Source organism: Siphateles boraxobius, unplaced genomic scaffold (genome assembly GCF_051911475.1).
Source record: "Siphateles boraxobius isolate OS27281-9 unplaced genomic scaffold, OSU_SipBor_1 68, whole genome shotgun sequence".
Lineage (NCBI taxonomy): Eukaryota > Metazoa > Chordata > Actinopteri > Cypriniformes > Leuciscidae > Siphateles > Siphateles boraxobius.
In genome coordinates, this window is record NW_027509195.1 from 6,893,811 (window position 1) to 6,913,702 (window position 19,892).

A 19,892-nucleotide genomic window follows, 5' to 3' on the forward strand; every position below is an offset into this window, starting at 1 on the left:
TATTGATTAAAATGTTTGCTCTTAATCCAGAGAAGGATAAGTGTTTAGGCCAAGTAAAGGTTGATTTATGGTTCATTTTAATTAACATGTTGTTATTGCAAAACAGTGTAAAAGAAGTGCATATTTCTTTGATTTGATAAGAAAGAATGAGACTTGAGGTTGGTGTTTGGAGTGGCCAATCAGATTTTGTAATGCCCACTGAGAACTGAAAGACCTGCATAATTAAACACTGCATAAAATCTGTTCTAAAACACAGTTCACTACGACAGAATCCTACTTGAATATAATGTATAGAAAAGACAATAGAAAAGTGATTGATTTGGAATCCTCTACATTGTTTGGCATACAGCCTTAGTGCGTTTGCTTAAAAAAAAAACACCCTGTGGTGAAAATCAAGTTTTAATGTTATGTGTCGACTTTTATTCAAATTATGAATGGATTATATATAGCCTAGAAAGGGTGCAAAGACGGCTCCCTTTATAATTACTAAAGAGCAGTCACTCATCTCAGTTCGAGATCTCACAAAGTTCCATTATAAATAATCAATGAAGTTGTCTATACTGTACAATGAATCACTTGTTTACATCTTGGATCAGGTAGTCCGAGCTGGTGTGATTGAGTAGTGGAGGAGACCATTGTGCATATTCATGTTTCTACGCATACTAAATTAAGCAAGGGCGTAGAGTTAAAGTCGTGCTATTTTAAGGCAAACTTTTAAATATGTCATTTTGATTATCAAAGATGAGTTTTAAGGTATACAATAATTGACTGCAGGGGTACTTTAAATGAAAGTATGTGTTTGTTTTTTTGTTTACGTCTGTGTTGAGGAAGTACTTTATGATGAGTTTGTTGGCAGCTGGTGGCTGATGCAGCACTCTGCTCTTCTCGCCTGCCCTCTGCCCCCACACCCCAGGGGAATCATGGGTAAAGCATTGATTGACTGTTTGTGGACCATTCTCACAACCTGGCAGCAACTCAACGAGCCTGGTTTCAATCAGCATGTGTGTGCCCTTGTGCCTATTAGACCCTTGCCCTCTTAAACACACACACACACACTCCAGTGTTTTCCTGTCCCCAGTGCGCTAAATGCCCCAATGAATCACTGTGACATTCAGAGCAGCTGGACCGCACTGTCAGCCCTCTCTTTCATTTCCAGTATCCGAGCTCTCTCTCGCTTTCTCTCTCTCTCTCTCTCTCTCTCTATATATATATATATATATATATATATATATATATAATTATTTTTTTTTTTAGAAGAAGAACCAGGACGAGAGAAGGGGCGAAGCAAGCAGACAGGGTGGGTCTCTATTGTGCAAAAGTGAGATGGAGGGATGGGGGTGGAAGAGGGTGAGAAGGGGTGAATTTATTCTTCTTTGAACCAGCTGTACGAACTGAATATTATATACTAAACAGACACATACATTCATACATACATACATACATGCATACATGCATAAATATATACATACATACATTCATGCATACATACCTGCACACATACAATCAAAAGTTTGTAAAATATACTTGATGTGATGCAAATATTCTAATATGCTAATTTGTTACTCCGTTATTATCAATGTTATAAACAGTTGTGCTGCTTAATATATTTTTGGAACCCGTGATATTTTTTCAGGATTCTTTGATGAATAAAAATTTAAAAAGAACAGTATTTATTCAAAATAAAAATCTTTACTATCATTTTTTATCAATTTAACACATCCTTGCTTAATAAAAGTATTAATTGTTTCCAACAAAGAAAAGCACGGTAGTGTATATTGTTACACAAGATTTCTATTTTAAATAAATGCTGTTCTTTTTTAACTTTTTATTCATTAAAGAATCCTGAAAAAAGTATCACAGATTGAAAAATATATTAAAAATATTAAGCAGCACAACTGTTTCCAACATTGATAATAAATCAGCATATTAGAAGAATTTCTGAAGGATCATATGAAACTGAAGACTGATGAGTAATGGCTGATGAAATCAGCTATTCACCTTTGCATCACAGAAATAAATTGTATTTTAAAGTATATAAAATTAGAAAACCATTATTTTAAATTTGCAATATATTAAGGGGTATGAATACTTTCACAAGACACTGCAACTTACGCATGAGGAACATTGTAAGTAATTTATCATGCAAATTATATTAAAATGTATAATTATAGTTAATCAATGTACGTTTTGAGTTATAAATATACGTTACTTCAGTGCTGAGTGCTGTGCTTAGCTTTTAGACAATTTGCATGGTGAAAAATCTTGAAAGGTTGAAGAGGTGTGCGAGTTGTCATTTAATCCAGAAGAATTGAAGGACAAGGAAGAAGCTGTTAGGAATGTGTGTGATAGGTTGCGGTGAATAAGATTGTGTTAGACTGCAGTGGGGGGACTTGACTGACAGGCTCAGGTTTATCGGAGGAACCCAGTGATTGGAGGTCATCTGCATAAATTTAAAAAACAGTGTGCAAGGAATGAGCCCACCATCTCTCATTTCCTCCTGCTTGACACCACCCTGTTTAGATGCCGTGTACGTGTGTGTGAGAGGTGGGGCAGGGGGTGTTCAAAAAATACATTCTGTCCTCATGGACTGCACCCCTTGATGAAAAGTTTGTGTTATGGTGACTCCTCACAGTCCCTGCTGTGTAGACTGGATCATTACGTCTGATTGGTCGTTACTGAGATTCTGAGACAGGAAGCACAGCGGTGTTATCGACTGTTGTGCCTGCACCCCTCTGCGTGTCTGTGTGTCACATGCAAACACACAAACCTGCTAGATTAATTATGGGAATAAACATAGCGACAATCACTCGACCTAATGTGTTTTTGTTTTTTTTCTCAGAGATGTAGAAATTTTTATACAGCATTAATGTAGTTAACGTTGAGAAGAAACGTTTTTTTTTTAAATTGCATGAAATATTTAACGTTGCATACTTTCAGCAGAATCTAAAGTCGCCTTTGACCTCACTAAGAATTGTATTTGTAGGATGGGTAGAAATTTGCCTTTTTAAATTTGAGATGCAGTGGGAATTGATGATTAAAAGGGAAACTCTCCTCAGGAGTGAACTGGACTGGGGCCAGATGAGTGACATGAGCCAGGGCTAATCATATTTCACGCTTGTCACACGGTTAAGAGGTTTTATTGGCCGTTCTTATTTGCATCAAATGAGAAAGGAGAGCTTCAGGAAGCTGCCACCTACTTTCAGGGATTCATATCGTGTTAAGGAGGTTATCAAACCACTGTTCCACCGGCCTTGCTTAAAGCACAAGGGTTTGTATTGTATGTTTGGACTGAATACTGAAGCTGGTCTGAATACTACACTACATGATAAAGCAACTCCTATCTGTCCAGTTATCTCAAAGATGAATTCTGTGTGTTCATGGTCCACAGCTATTACTCCAAAGTGATAAATGAAATTAAATATTTGAGTGCTGGCCAGTTGTTTTTGTTTTTTGTGTTTTTTTTTTTCTTTCTCAGTTTGAGCAACAATTTTAATCCTATATTCCTAATTTTCTACTTAATTGGTTATCATGTATTTAATATCTGATCTACCAATAAATGCCACCGTTAATTTAATATATTGTTTACATGAATAACTCAACTCATCTGTCTCAACCCATTTAAAAAATGTGAATATAAACGTGTGACTATTTAGACTGAAAAACTATAGATAAGATGATGGCATAATATTATTAATAACATTTAATAGTATTAATATTAATTATCATATCAACTAACGTTTAGAAGTTTTGGGTTAGTATGTTTTTGTTTTTAAAGAAATTAATACCTTTATTTAGCAAGGATGCTTTAAATTGATCAAAGGTTGCAGTAAAAACGTTTACAATTCTTTTATTAAATTAACTTTCTATTCATCAAAGAATCCTGAAAAAAGTATCACTGTTTCCATTAAAATATTAAACGGCACAGCACTTTTTTTTTTAGCATTGATAATATTTTTTAAACGTTTCTTGAGCAGCAAATCAGCATATTAGAATGATTTCTGAAGGATTGTTTGACACTGAAAAAAATCAGGTTTGCCATCACAGGAATACATTACATTTAAATTATAACCAAATAGAAAAGAGTTATTTTTACTGTAATGTAATAATTGACAATTACTCTTTATATTATTTAGATGTATATAAGTATCTCAATGCACTTGCCATTGAAAAGTGTGGCAAAAAGTGAATACTGGCTCAGGAAGAACATACCAAAGCAGCAATGCACTGTTGAAAAAGAAAGAAAGAAAAAAAGGCACAATATATTGTATAAAGATTAAGGAATTTTCTTTATTGTTTCTTTTTAACAGGTTCTTTTACCTGTATTTTGAATTACACATTCCGCTGTGTTGCGTTTTAGGGTTAACAGAAATTTTTGTAATATTACTGGATAATGTCCTGGCTCCTGGCAGAAATTTACTAGTAATTTTTCAATTTTCATTTCATTTTCAGTTTTAATTTTTTACTGTGTGTGTAACTGCTAGCCATTTGCAAGCCGTTCGAAACATACGCGAGAGAAACGCAACAGCAGCCTCGGCCCAGTATCTGCACTTCAAAAGCCTGACTGCTGTAGCCGCTTACTGAGCAGAGGCAAACAAATAGTGTATTCAGCACATCACGGCGCATAAGAGACACGTCCACCGCAGATCCCGTGTGCACACTCGCACATTTTATGGACATTACACTGGGAGCTCTCTCATCTGTCATTCAAACACCTTTCCTGAAAGACCATTGAAGTAGGGAATAGCAAGAAAAGGTGTGAGTGTACGTGTGTGGATATTTCAGAGCTTTTTAGCAGAGCTGATAGGCATTAGTCCAGCCTTCCTCTCCCTGCATGAATACTCTTTATACTCCAATAAATATGCGCTGTCTCAGCCACACTCACCCCCTCCACACACTCAATGTCTCTTTTTCTGCCTCTCTCCCTGGCTAAATTCTGGATAATTTCTCCATCCCTCTTTCTTTCTGCCCCTCTCCCTTTCCGTACCACTCAGCTTTCTTTTACTCTCCTCCCTCTCACATCCTCTCATCCAGTGTCCTCCACTGATAATTTCACCATCCCCCCATCCTTCTCTCCCTTCCTCCATCAATGTTCAGTGCCCCTATCTCTGACCTGCTTCCCGCTGCCCACTTCCCCTAACTCACTCTGCATCACCCCTCCCTCATTTCATCCAATCTCCATCCCTCCTTCTCCAACTGGCCTGTGCCCTCTCCTCTACATCCAGTCCATCCTGTCCTCTCTCTTTTCCTCCCTCTCTCTCTATTTTTCCTGCTGGCACTCTACTCTGACCCCAATTCTGCCCTCACTGTTGTTTCGCCTTATAGCCACGTGTAGGCATTACAACTGTATGCGCACATCGTTTTTAACCCACTTAAGTAGGACTTAAATACATATTTATATGTCATTTCATAATTTAGTGTACCCCTGAATATATTTACAAGCATTTATGGTGGACTAAAATTTACATTATATTTTATATCAAGACTATTTTGGTTTTAAATCTATTTTTAATTACGTATTTGTAATAATGAAGTTGCAATTTTTGAGCTCTATATGTAATTTCTGAAAGGAACACTTTTTAATTTTATTTTATTAAAATTTACAAATAATGTATTGCATTTGTATATCTGGGTTATGTTTTTTTCAAGCACAGGGGTTGTATGTTTCTGTGGGTCTGAGTATATGTGCTGTTTTTGACACTCTGTTGTATGGATCTCTTCATAAAATAATTTTCATAAACTGGAAGGCACTGAACACACCACACACACCATCAAATGTCGCCTGGTAGAATGGACTTTGTAGGGGATGTACTGTAGATCCAGACCAGCTGTCATTCGTAGAGATTGTGAATGCTTCCAGTGTAGCGCATTAGCATGCTAACATTGTTAGCATGACAGGAAGAAGCCCTGGCAATGGGCAACATAAAAAATGTGTTTTAAAAGGATCTTCTTCTAAAAAAAAGCAATAAATAGGCTTCACACTTACAGATGAAGTCAAAAGTGTCCTCTGCAGACAGTAGCCGTTAGCTGTGTTACAGTTAGAAGTTAGCTATCTGCCTGGAACGGAAAGCATTTAGCATAGAGAAAATACCAGCAAGTTAACTGTTAATGTTGATTTCCTTTATTGAAACGTTAAAATGCTTTTTTTTTCACAACCAAGTATTGTTGTTGATTTTCCCCCAAAGATTGTAAACTGCAGTACTTTCTAAAACATTTTTGTTTAAGGACCCCAACATGTAGCAGCTCAACCGAATGTTTCTGGCAGAACTACCCATTTTTCTGACCAATGGCTGATGGAGTGAATGTTTGGGAAATTATACAAAATTTGGAAATTGTCATTATTTTGTGTTTTGGTGCTGCTAAATATGCTGAAATTACATGCAGAATATTTTCAGACTGTATGTTTTCGGAATAGTGCAGTGTGTTGTCTGTTGTAAAAATGTTTTTTACTGTGTATTGTGAATATTTTCAGATGATTCATCTTCTGAAAGTGGGAGTGGCAATGGGATTCACACACTGACTCCTCCATCAGTAGGTGCGGCCGGTGTGAGCGACAGTACGGGGACAGGACCTGGATCAGTTTCGTACGCCGAGGTTAACGGCAACGGTACAGCAGCTCCACTCGACTTCAGCACAACCTCCTCATCCTCATCCTCAGAGGACCAGCAACCAGTCAACCTCAGCGACAGACTGAGCCAGGCCCTGCCCAGTGCTGCCGCCATGCTGGCGACCTTTAACCCCCAGCAAACAGAAGAGTTGCGCAGAAAATACCCCAAATCCACAGAGCTACGCCTTGACCGAGACATCAGGGACTTTAACAACAAGGTATTAAATTCATTTGGAACAAACATTGGTAAATGTTAATAAGGGTTGTCACAGTACCAACATTTCAGTAGTCGATACCAGTAGTAGATAAATTTCACTAGTATCATTAGCATTTTATTTAGCATTGACTTGGAACCAATGTAATTGAACTTTTGACATCCTTAGTTGTTTATCTCGATCGCATATAAACTCTCATACACATTCGCGCACTTGCTACTAATGTGGGAGTAAAATAATGACTGTCTTTAAAACAAAAAGCATGCTGAAAATTGTCCATCAAATATTATAGGTGGTATTTTTAAACGGACTGAATATTTTGGAAATTAAGTCCCGAAGGTGAATATGGATTATTGAATTTTTAATAATAAAATTGTGCATGTAATGTTTTCATTTTAAATATTCACAGCTTATATATTCAACCATGTTGAATTTCAGCCCCCAAAAATGCAAGGCCTGAAAATACAATGCATTAAAATGCACGCACTAATGGAATGCTTTTCTTTTTCAATTAGTGCAATTCAACATGCTTTTTTCTTTCAAAGACATTAATCATTATTTTACTTCCACACTGTAGACTTTTCCTTCACCCTTGTTCACAACAGATTGTTATTTGTTTTGAGCATACAATGGGAGTTGAAACAACAGTCATAAAAGGCGCTCTATTAAACCTCATTCATTCAGTTAGCTAGCTACTGGCACAGCAGCATTTTTCATACAGACCGAAGCAGAGAGGTTTAAACAATCTGCCGAGCAAGGCTTCTGTCTGAATAGAAACTTTCATTACATTCCTGTTTTCCATGGTCAGCCTCAGTTGCTTCCTGTCTCCTTTTTATTTGTATTGTCTTTGTGAATCCGTTCATTTGAAAGACAGTTTTGCACCCTTCTTTTTACAATCTGAAATGCAGTGCAAGACGCTCGATACTGAGAACGTCTGAATAACATGGTTAGACCTTGAAGACATGTTTTCATCAGCCCAATCGTTGTACTGTAGGTGGCCATGAATGGCCTCATTGGTAGATATCATCTTTTTTTTTATGCATCTTTCAGTCCGTGTCCTCCTTTTGAAAGCCTTTTATGATCATGTAATATGCTCTTGCAGACACAAGACTTATATCGGTTTCTTTGTGTGTTTATGTAGTCTCCTCAATACAGTTCAGGCAGTTATGACTCAATAAAAATGGAGATATGTGCTGAAGATCTGACTGTTGGTCGGTCTCAGGCGGCTGATGATGACGACGATGACCATGATGACCACGACGATAGCGATAAGATCAATGATGTAGAAGGAGTGGATCCAGAGAGGTTGAAGGCCTTTAATGTGAGTATCAGAACATTCAGCTGATGATTTTCAGCTGCATAAAAAGAGCTGTACAATCTTGCAGTAAACCATGTGGTTTCTCAAGTTAAACTGCAGTTCCTCAATGCATGTTTTATGTGTGGTTTTCACTCATTCCTTACACTTCATTTAAGGAATTAATTTGGCAAGCTGACCTATTTTTCTCTCTCCATTTAGATGTTTGTACGTCTCTTTGTGGATGAGAACCTGGACCGTATGGTGCCAATCTCTAAACAGCCTAAAGAGAAGATCCAGGCCATTATTGAATCCTGCAGCCGTCAGTTCCCAGAGTTCCAGGAGCGTGCTCGCAAACGCATCCGCACCTACCTCAAATCCTGCCGCCGCATGAAGAAGAACGGCATGGAGGTACACACACTGCCACTTTCAGCTGCCACTTCTGTTTTTTGGTATGGTTAGATGACTTATATCGCTCCCTTGTGGCCAAGACAGTACATTGCAGATATTGAGAAATAGTTTAGTTATGATGCAAATATTGTAAATTAATATTCATTTGAATATAATTCAGTTGAATTTTTAATTGAATTAGTCCCTCTTAATATTAAAATGTCTCGAGTTTTTTTTTTTTTAAGTTTAGATTACCACTTTAAAATTCCATTAGGAATTCCATTTGTCCAACACAAGTTTAGCTACAAAGCAGAAATAATTGCATAATTAATTTAGACTAATAATGCAAATGTATTGCTTGATATAAAGATGTTTTCCATATTAGACACATTTTTCTAAATTAAGTTCAAAACTGTCAAAACTATTAACAGATGTTTAATGTTTCTATACAGCAAGGCAACATGTCTTGACACAAAATTGTTTTCAGATATCTGTACAAAAATAAATAAATCTATTGTGTATACACTACTATTCATAAGTATGTCAAAGAATCCTTGAAAAAATGTATCACAGTTTCCACAAGAATATTCAGCAAAACAAAACTGTTTAATGTCACATTAGGTGGTTGCTGGCAGGCAGACGAGGAAGACACATATAATCCAATACAGGTTTATTAAAAAAAAAGATCAAGAGACAGACGAACGGGAAGAAACACACACTTCACATAGACGATAACCGACAGAGGACTGAACAGAACAGGGAGGATAAATACACAGGGTAAATGAGGGAACTAAACAGGCACAGGTGGAGGAAGCTCAACTAATCCGGGACTAATGAGAACAGACATGACAGAACATACTCGTGACATTCAACATGGATAATAAGAAATATTTATTGCGCACCAAATCACCCATTTAAAATGATTTCTGAAGGTATATGTGACACTGAAGACTGGAAATTTAGCTTTGCCTTCACAAGAATAAATTACATTTTAAAATATATTCAAATAGAAAACAGCTAAACATAATAATCTTTTATAATATTACTGTTTTTGCTGTATTCATAAATACAACCTTGGTTAGCTTAAGAGACTTTTAAAAACATAAAAAAATCTTTACAACCCAAAACGTTTGAACAGTTGTGTATAACATATTAAACATAAAAATAGACAATTCATATTAAATATGCTGTGTGTGTGCTAGCAGACTCGACCCACGCCACCCCACCTGACCTCAGCCATGGCTGAAAACATTCTAGCAGCTGCCTGTGAGAGCGAATCACGCAAAGCTGCCAAAAGAATGCGCTTGGATGTCTACCAGGCACACGTAAGTAGTGTTGTAGAAGTGTATGTGATGCAGGTACTTGTGAACCTTGTAGATGTCTTAGTATGTTATTTTGTCTCTCTTTATTTTAAAACCGAGTTAGCCTGATATATCTGTCTCTTTTTCTCTCAGGAGGACCCAGTATCTCTGGAAAAGGCGATCTCTCGTGAGCCGGTCTCTCTGACCCAGTCTGCATACTCCCTTGCTGCCTCAGCCTACTCCCAGGACCAGCTATACATCAATGGAGGCCTCAACTACAGTTACAGGGGTTACAGTGGACTGTGTGCCAGCATGCAACACCCTGTGTCCCTGACAACAGCTACCGCCCAGACCAATGGTGAGAGGAAGCTGGCAGCATCCTAAAATAAGTGATAACTGATTTAAAACTTCATTAATCCTTAATAAAACAATTGCCTTGTCAGTGAAGGATATATGAAATGTTGCTGTAAAATTTGACCTAATTTAATGATAAAGCAGAGCTATGACATGACTGAAAATTTGTTAAAGTATTATTGATATCATAATTAATAATAAAATTTGTATTTTTTATATATAACTTAAATAAAAGGATTTGAAAAAACATACAATCAAAATGTACTGAAACTGATGTAACTGAAATCATATTTATTTTTCCCCGCATTAACAAGTTAGGGATAATCCATAGTTAGCTGTGTATTAAACGGTTTTAATGCATGATGTGGAGGCAAAAGAACATTCAAATTGTTTGAATTGCACGACTAGCCGTGGATTATCCCGCTTATACCATGGTCATTTGCCAGCAATGACACCTTGACAGCCATTATTGATGTTTGTAGCGCAATATTTGACCGGAAGGGTAAAAATGGCAGTTATTTTCTTCAGTTACGACTCGTTAAATATAGCATTCTGTCTGCTTTGAATCATACACAGAGATAAAGTAGTGTGGTAAGATTACATTTATTTTAATTAATGAATTGTTCCATTCATTTGAATTGACGTGTGTGAATTACCTGAATCTGTTCAGTGTCTCTCTCTATTAACAATAAAGCTGTGAGTTTAATTACTTCAAACCCAGTGATGTTACCCTCTCTTTGCTGAGAAATATAATGTAGCGATTCAAAGCAAGAGTTTTATTTATATAGCACCTTTTCACAAGCCCAAGGTCGCTTAACAAAGGTTCAGTATTCAGTAAAAGATTCAGTACCAAATGTTTCTGTGTATGCACTACGATCTCCAAGTGACGTGTGTGTGTGTGTGTGTGTGTGTGTGTGTGTGTGTGCTTCAGTGAAAACTGCGCATTATTATACAACTGTGATTAAACTGACATGGTATGCAATGTGCATTAAACCTGTGAATTAAACGGTTTTACCTTCCAGCCAATAAGAATCAAGTATTCAGACAGACCATGGTTTAATTGTCTTTATTGAAGAACATACAGCTCTTGAAACTTCTGAAATCACAAAATGAATTATGGTTAATTCATTTAACTATATTGACACTACCAGTTTCTATTAACAATATATTATTGCAATTTCTATATGTTTAATCTATATGTAATCAGTACAACCAAAAACTGCTGTAAAATGTGGAAACCAGCTGTAATTAAACTTTAAACTTAAAACTTATTTTTTAAAAAAAAATTATATTAAATTATTATAAAATTATAAACTGATGCTGTGGTTATAAATTCCCATGAAAGAGTATAGAAAGTTTGTGAAAGAGTCATTTTGAATTATTCAGTAAAAGGACTGACTTTTAATAGTCAATTGTTCATGAATTAGGCTGGATGTTTTGCACTGCATGTTTTTATTCAGTGAACCAGTTTAAAAGAGTATTTGTTTCACAGATTGGATTACACTGGTGATGCAGTATGTGATTGCATGCAGCACACAAGGGTGTGCCATTATTTTTCAGTACACAATCATTTTGGACTGACTTCATTTCCTATAGGACTGTAGATTAGAGGAGAATAAAAGATCAATCCTGGGATTTTAAGAATTGATATTGAGACAATTCAAATGCAGTTAGAGATTAATTACAAAATCAATACCTGTATCCTCCCCTAAGAGCTGCCATGTCTGTGTTCTTATTATGTTCATTATTATATTTTTACTCTCTCCGTTTAGGGCCTACTGATCTCAGTATGAAGTCTCTGGCATCAAATTCGTCCTCGTCAAGCTCTAGTAGTCTCGGCCGGAATGGAGGAGGGGGCGGAGCTTCAGCTCAGCTCAGCCATACAGAGGTAGCGGCAGTGCGTCAGCTGATCGCGGGATACCGAGAGTCTGCGGCCTTCCTGCTACGATCGGCAGATGAGCTGGAGAACCTCATACTACAACAGAACTGAACCGATCTTCAACGCTCTCTCTGTCTACATGCATCTCTCGTGCATCATTGTCAGAGGTCACCAAGGAAAACCATCTGGCTCTTAAAAATTTTAGAAGAGAGAGAAAACACAGCTTCCTCAAGCTTTTGCTTTCATTTAGCTTCAGTGAGAACGACCGACAGACGAAGTGGACAAACATGGAGATTGATCTCTGAATGACACTGCAGTGCTGAAGCGGACGGTTCGATGTGTTCTCCGCATACTACTGCTGCATTTCATGCCTTCTCCACGACCTCCCCCCATTCATTTTGCCTTCATGCCCCTCTGAGAGCCATTGATTTCTGATTTTCTTTGTTTTTAGCTACTTCAAAGGAGGAATTACGGCACGCCAATCCTCCAGACAGCACTAACTAAATGAAGACACTTTTGATTTGGAGGTGTAATGGAAAAAAGAAGAGAAAAAAAGAGCAAGAAGAAAACTAAGAGACCTTTGTATTTGCTGTAAATAAGCACTCGCTGTGTTCTGAAGCACTTTTCCATTCGTTCTGACCTCTGAATCATTAATTTATGCATTTAGATATGCAGGTGGAAGCTCACCTGGAAATACCTCAGCCTGTCTGTCCTGCTCTCTCTCTCTCTCTCTCTCTCTCCCAGCGTCCCCCTCTGTATGTGGGAGAAAAAAATTATCACCTGTCCATCCTCCACTTCACGGTCCACTTATTTGGGCATCGAAAGTGGAGAGTGGGAGTGAATTTGTTTCTGTAATTGAAGTGCAGATTTTCTTTTCCAAATCCTTCAAATGTGTTGTATATATTCCAATCCATTTCAAGGTATTGATCGCAAAAAATACACTGGACTTGTTTTGGGACTGGACCCTTCCTGATGCATTTAAATCCTTCGGTTTCATAGTGACTTTGTGTCCTCCGTACGTGTCACCTCCTGTTCTTTATGTGTCCTTCCATTTCTCCTGTACGTCCTCTCTTCCTCCTTATTATTCTACTTTGGAGGGAGATGGAGAGGAAGGATCCGGGATGGAAGCTGTTAGTCTTTTATCTTTTGACTTTTCTTAATGGCCATTAATCCACTCTGCTGCTATGGACTCCAACGTAACGCCACAGATCTGAAACCTCAAGCCTCCCAAACACAACTACAGCACCTCAAGGTGAAAAAACAAGGCAAAAAAAACAACAGAAATGGAAGCCAAAACTGCCGTTTTGCATTCTGGTTGAGAGTGTTTGATTTGATACTGAGGGCTGCTTGTGTTTGCTTTTGTTTGATTTGTTCTAAAAGCGCGGTGTGTGCTTAAATCTCGAGATCAACTGGGATCAAATCACTGGCACAAGATCTTGGCGCGCACACACACACACACAAACATGCATACGACACGAACAGACATGCTTAAAGGGTCTTTAGAGAACTGAATATCCAGCAGGAGAGGTTAAAAAATGTGTAGTTCGCGTGGTTGATTTGGTTCGGGACTGACTGAAAGTAGTGTCACTGTAATTTGCTCCATTTTGCACACAGAGGCAGTGCTAATCTATGATTGAGGAGCTCTGCGGCTCCGTGATGCACTGCTAGTGGGGGATGGAGAAAGAAAATCGCAATGCAGAAGATAATCAAACGCATTTCTGGCCCTAAAGGAGACAGACTAATACAGAGAGGCTACCATGACCCCCGCTGAGGAGCCTTCAGAATCTTTACATACTTGATCACATGACCAGGACCTACATATGATTGAAAGCCATGATGATGAGGGAGTGTGACCAGAAACTACACTGCTCTCTTAAGACATTTGTGTGCAATTTTTACAACCCCGTTCAAAACGCAACAGTACAAATATAGAAGTGATGATTCCTTCTTATTGTACTATATTTATGGTAGACCTTCATAGTCCAGCTTCCTACTGCGATATTGATTTGTTAATTAGAATTTTGCTATAGATGTGAAGACATATGCAGACTTGTCAGCGTGAGGCCTCTCCTCACTGTACGTGGCTCATGGTGTGATCTATCTATTTAACCTTGCTCTCATCGTAAAGGGCCCTTGACCTCTTGTCATCTCTGACTGCCTTCGCTATTTATTTTACTTCATTTCTGGAAAGAACGTGATAAGGACATATTTTAAAGGGTAGAATCCATTTGGTTTCACTCCCAAATAAAAATAAATAGAATAAGAAATTATATTTTGCATTTAAGAAAATGACGTCTGCTTGTAAAACCATTTTTTCCACCCAAATTTTCATCATCTTAATGCATCCTAAAATTTCAATTTTTTTTTAAATTATATGGTGTTAAATAACGTCATTTATAATTTCAATTATAAACGTTCTTTTTTTCTATTTATTACAGTATGTAAAGTTACAGTAAAAACACTGTAATACATTTTTTATTAAATTGACAAATAAAAAGGGAATACAAATATTACTAAGATGTTTAAATACTTTATAATTTCAATAAAGCAGAATAAGTTACATGTGTAAAAAAAAAACGATTGCATTACACTAATGAGAAATGTGGAGAAATATGCTTAAAGGAATAGTTCACTTCAAAATGAAAAATCCTGTCATTTATTCAACCTCAAGTTGTTTCAAACCTGTAAGAATTTCTTTATTCTGCTGAACAAAAAGAAAGATATTTTGGAAAATGTTGGTAACCCGACAGTTAATAGACCCCTTTGACTTCCATTGTAGGAAAAAAAAATACTATGGAACTCAATGGGGTCCATCAACTGTCGGGTTACCAACATTTTTTGTGTTCAGCAGAATAAAGAAATTCATACAGGTTTGAAGCAGCTTGAGGTCGAATAAATGACAGAATTTTTCATTTTGAAATGAACTATTCCTTAAGTCATGCAACAAAAAAAAAAGATTTTTCTAGCAATAGTTTCAATTGTCACAAAACACAATTTCTTATTTTATTATTTAGATTTTCGAAGTGAAATTTAACCATAGACATGTTTCTCACAAATTTGACCTGCACATTCAAGGGGGTTGTTTTAGGGAATCCTAATGGTCAGATGTGCTGTTTCTCTCTCTCTCTCTCTCTCTCTCTTTCGCTCACCTGCTTTTCTTTTCCCCGTCATTCTTGTCATCTCCGATGTAGACACACAGATGGCGAGAGGTCAGGTAATAGCTGCTGTCTCGATCATCTGTCTTTCTCTCGTTGAGGTCTGATATGGGTCCCACTGCCGTCAAAGGCTGCTGATTATACGCCAACCTCACATGCTCTTCTGTGGATTTATAAAAACATACCATGGAAATGGGGCTGCTAACCCCATCTGTGTGGAGAAGCCGAAAAAAGCGAAGCGTTCATCTGTTCGTATGGTGTTTCTTCTCTCCAGTTCACTCAAGGACAGCAACTGAAAAACAAACTGTAAAACGAGGCAAACGACAATCTTGAAAAAAAAAAGGTGTAACTAGTTCACGGTTTTGTTTCCATGTGTTCTGTGTGTGGTTGTACAGCGCAGTGTGTCCCGGCAGAGTGAGGGGTATTTTAGCCATAATCAGAGCATCTCTCACTCTCAGATCCAAGTTCTCATGCTAGCCGCTGAGGACTCGTAGTGGCCCACTGTCGAAAACCTTTTTATCTGATTCCTGTTTTTTTTATAATTATCTCGATTACTATTATTTTGTAATTCTTTTTGTATCGCAAGTGGTCTTTTCAGAACTGTTTTGTACCGACATCACATGTGAAGTTTGTCCTGTATGCCTATACATTCCAAACAAGGATGTCAACATGCTAAGCAGCCAGCCAAACCACAGTCACATCGGATTGCAGATACACACACCGAGGGCAAATTCAATCCTTCGCCGCACAGGCTTTAAAGTTGAAGTAATAGACATTAGCAACAGTATTAGTTATGTCTTCTTGCGCCACAAACCCCAAAGAACTATTATCTCAGTACTGTATGACCAAGTTTTCTGATTAGTTACTGCGCCGTGCCTTCAAAGGGGCTTAACAGAACTGATTGTCATGTATGTCCCTTTATTAACAGTGTATTAGAAAGCTCTCTGGATTTGATGCCATATGGTACTTCATAACCTCCTCAAGGTGTTTTTGTTTTATTTCAGCACCGCAATCTACTGTGATATTATGTAAGTAAACAGCCCAAATGTCATTTGTTAAAGGCATCACTCACAAACACACGGATGGTCCTACACGGGTTCAGGCTTTGCATTCAGGTGTGACGCTGGTTATGGTTGCTGCTAAACTACACACAAAAAAAATGTTCTGGTTTGATCAGATGTATAGCTCTGAAAAAAAGAAGAAAGAAATGAAAAGAAATTGACTTTTATTTTTCTACCACAGTGGTGTACAGCTGCATTCAAATTCATGTGGTTCCCAGTTTTAGTCTGTTCTCTTTAATAATTTGTTGGTGTTTTCGATCTTTTCCATCCTGTCTCGGTTTCCTCCTGATTTCTCCTGTATAATGTGCTGCTGATGTCGGCTCTGGTTTTCATATGTACCTAATACCAATGTGAAACGGTCTATTTCCTTCTCATTTTGGACTCAGTGGAGGTGTGATGTTTACATGTACAGATTTTTGAGATTTTCTCTCTTTATTTGTTGTTCTCGTTTTTTTTGTTTTTTTTAAATCAAATGCTTTCCCCTTCTTCTTTGCAGGCATTGTTTCATTTGATCATCTTTAGTGAAGGGAAATGGGACTTGCAGCAATTTCCATGCATTTACAATAAGACAAAGTGTTTTTGTCTGGGAGACCCTCATCACTGACCCCAATCACTTTCTCTAACTGCTGTCAACCGATACATAAAAGTAAGAAGGCTTGTTGTAAATTAATCTTTTCCTCTGGCCATTAGGGACAACACATCCGGCTGTTCCTTAATGATTAAAAGCCATTATCGCACCCTTCGTCGGGTGCAGACGTCAAGTATTACAGTACAAGAACAGCAGAGTGAAAACCTCAGGTAAATGATTGCTGTTTTATAGTTGAAAAAGAAGTCTTATCGGCGACCCATTTCCCACTTTAATACCATAATATATATTAAATAAATCTTTTTTTATATTTATTGTGTTAAATATATATACAGTGAATACTTTTTTCAGTACATGTGGCTAAATATTTTAATTCTTTAGAAAGTGTTGATACATACATATGTGAAGAAAATGAAAGATTGAATGAAAATGAAAAAAAAAAATTCTGTTGTTTAATGCAAAACAGCATGGGCGGCTCCTAACATATCACTTTCATTAATGAAAACCAATGATTTGAGATAAAGCTTTCTCCAGTGGGATGTCACTGCTAAAATGTCACTGACATGACATTGTGACTTTTTTTTTCTCCCAAGCTGTACGTCACAAAGCTAAATATACTAATAAAACAGTGTGCTATATATCAAATCCAGCAGCTGTATTTCTTTTCTTCCCCCTAAGGAAAAAAATTGAATCCAGCATCAATGGATTTGTCTGCGTTTGTGTGTGGGTCAGGTTTTGCTAAGTCGGTAAAAACTGAAACTGCTTAAATTGGTCCTCATAATGAGAATGCTCCCTCATCTTCTAAGACAATATTTGAATACTAAGCTATTTCCTCTGGTGCTTAGATGTCAGTTTGTTTGTGTTATTAGTATTTTTGTTTGTGTTATTAGTATTTTTATTATTTGAATGTAGATTATTTTCATTTTAATCATATTTTAATAATTTTAAGTCATGTTATTGCCCACTAGAGACCTTTAAAGGGTTAGTTCACCCAAAAATAAAAATTCTGTGATCATTTACTCACCCTCATGTCGTTCCAAACCTGTAAGACTTTAGTTAATCTTCAAAACACAAATGAAGATATTTTTAATAAAGTCACAGATTTCTGTCCCTCCAATGACAGCTATGCAACTACCACTTTGACACTTCAAAAAGTTCATAAAGAGATTGTAAAACTAATCCATATGAATTGAGCGGTTTACCACCAAGCGGTTCATTCTCGTGTAACGCAGCACGTTTGAGCTTCTCAAGAACCAATGAGGTTCATTCTGGTGTTACGCAGCACGTTTGAGCTTCTCAAGAACCAATGAGGTTCATTCTGGTGTTAAGCAGCACGTTTGAGCTTCTCAAGAACCAGTGAGGTTCATTCTGGTGTTATGCGGCACGTTTGAGCTTCTCAAGAACCAATGAGGTTCATTCTGGTGTTACGCAGCACGTTTGAGCTTCTCAAGAACCAATGAGGTTCATTCTGGTGTTATGCGGCACGTTTGAGCTTCTCAAGAACCAATGAGGTTCATTCTCGTGTTACGCAGCACGTTTGAGCTTCTCAAGAACCAATGAGGTTCATTCTGGTGTTACGCAGCACGTTTGAGCTTCTCAAGAACCAATGAGGTTCATTCTCGTGTTACGTGGCACGTTTGAGCTTCTGCAAGAGGTATGTTCTTGCACGTCAAGCAAGTTCGGTTGAGCTTCTGTTTATGTTCGCTGATCAATGTTTAAATTTGAATAAATAGCCTAAATCAAATCTGTTAATTATATAAAAGCGATGGAGTCACTTAAGAAAATTTGGACTAAACCACTCGATTCATATGGATTCATTTTGCAATCTCTTTATGACATTTTTTTAATCATCAAAGTGGCAGTTGAGTAGCTGTCTATGGAGGGACAGAAATCTCTCAGATTTCATAAAATATTTATTAATTTTTTTTTGTGAAGATGTAGGAAAGTCTTACTGGTTTTGAACGAATTAATGACCGAATTTGAGAATCACTAAAAAGGGGTTTGGCACTGGCCTCATATGGGGGTTTTAAATCATTGTAGCTATCACATAGAAATATTCACAATATATAATATATAGCCTAACACACAGTTTTAAGACTAATATATGGCGCAGTGGATAAGACACATGCCTTTGGTGTGAGAGACCCGGGTTCGAATCCACTGTGAGACACCAATGTGTCCCTGAACCCACACAATGTCACAACATCACGGACACGGAAGCAATGCGACACGTTCGAACATGGGTTATTGAGTCGCGCGCACAACGGACAAAATATCTGCGCAACTGTGTAAAGAAACGGATCCACATTTTCAGCACAGAGCTGTATTCTATAATTTCTATGGAAGTTATTTAGTTAGTTCAAGTTTATTGTCAAGTAAAATAATGGCAAATGTTTTTGAAACAAAAAGCCTGTTGAATTGTACTACTTGAAAAAAATATGCATTGCATTAACCCTGCTGAACGACACATCAAAACTAGTGGACTGCCGAGTCGCTTTCACCCCAAAATGGCGGAAGCGTAGCGCTGCTGCTGGGCGCTGGTGTTGCAATGTTACGGTCTATTGAGTTTCGCCTCTTTGGTCAACGTTGAAATTACTGTCGAATTTGTACCACTGAATTTGTGGAAGCGAATTTGCAAAGCTAAATAAAATGGACTGAAAACCGCCTGGTGAATATTCTAGGTTGTATTTTTAATGTTTGAATATTTTGGAAGTGAAATATGAAAGGTAAATATGGATTATTGAAATTTTACGGTACTTTCCTGTTATCAGGACCCCACCATATACCATTTCGGAACTATAGTCATCCCTGATTGGTCTTAACCCTAGTGATGAATAGGTTTAGGGGCGGGGTTAGGGGTAGGCCATCGTGGGGTCTGGATAACAGGAAAGTACCAATTTTACTAATGAAAATGTGTTTGAATTTAAATATACACAGCTTAAATATTCAACCATGCTAAAGTTCAGCCCATAAAAATGCAAACACTAAAAATACAATGCATTAAAATACAAGCAGGGTTAATGCAATGCATATTTTTTTCAAGTAGTACAATT

General features: G+C 37.4%; 1 protein-coding gene across 6 annotated transcripts in view; it reads left to right on the top strand.

Annotated features, from left to right (window-relative positions):
• The window catches only part of nol4lb (nucleolar protein 4-like b), a 96,449-nt gene extending 83,843 nt beyond the window's left edge, over window positions 1–12,606 (top strand). For 3 of the 6 annotated variants that reach the window (XM_077214223.1, XM_077214225.1, XM_077214227.1), the window contains 6 exons: window positions 6,470–6,822; window positions 7,961–8,140; window positions 8,336–8,524; window positions 9,709–9,828; window positions 9,958–10,162; window positions 11,931–12,606. In XM_077214223.1, coding sequence (XP_077070338.1) covers window positions 6,470–6,822; window positions 7,961–8,140; window positions 8,336–8,524; window positions 9,709–9,828; window positions 9,958–10,162; window positions 11,931–12,148 — 1,265 coding nt within the window. In that variant the 3' untranslated portion in view covers window positions 12,149–12,606. Of the gene's footprint in view, window positions 1–6,469; window positions 6,823–7,960; window positions 8,141–8,335; window positions 8,525–9,705; window positions 9,829–9,957; window positions 10,163–11,930 lie in introns of all 6 variants that reach the window. The other 3 variants (XM_077214224.1, XM_077214222.1, XM_077214226.1) reach the window with 2 other exon arrangements.
• The last annotated feature ends 7,286 nt before the right edge of the window (window positions 12,607–19,892 follow it).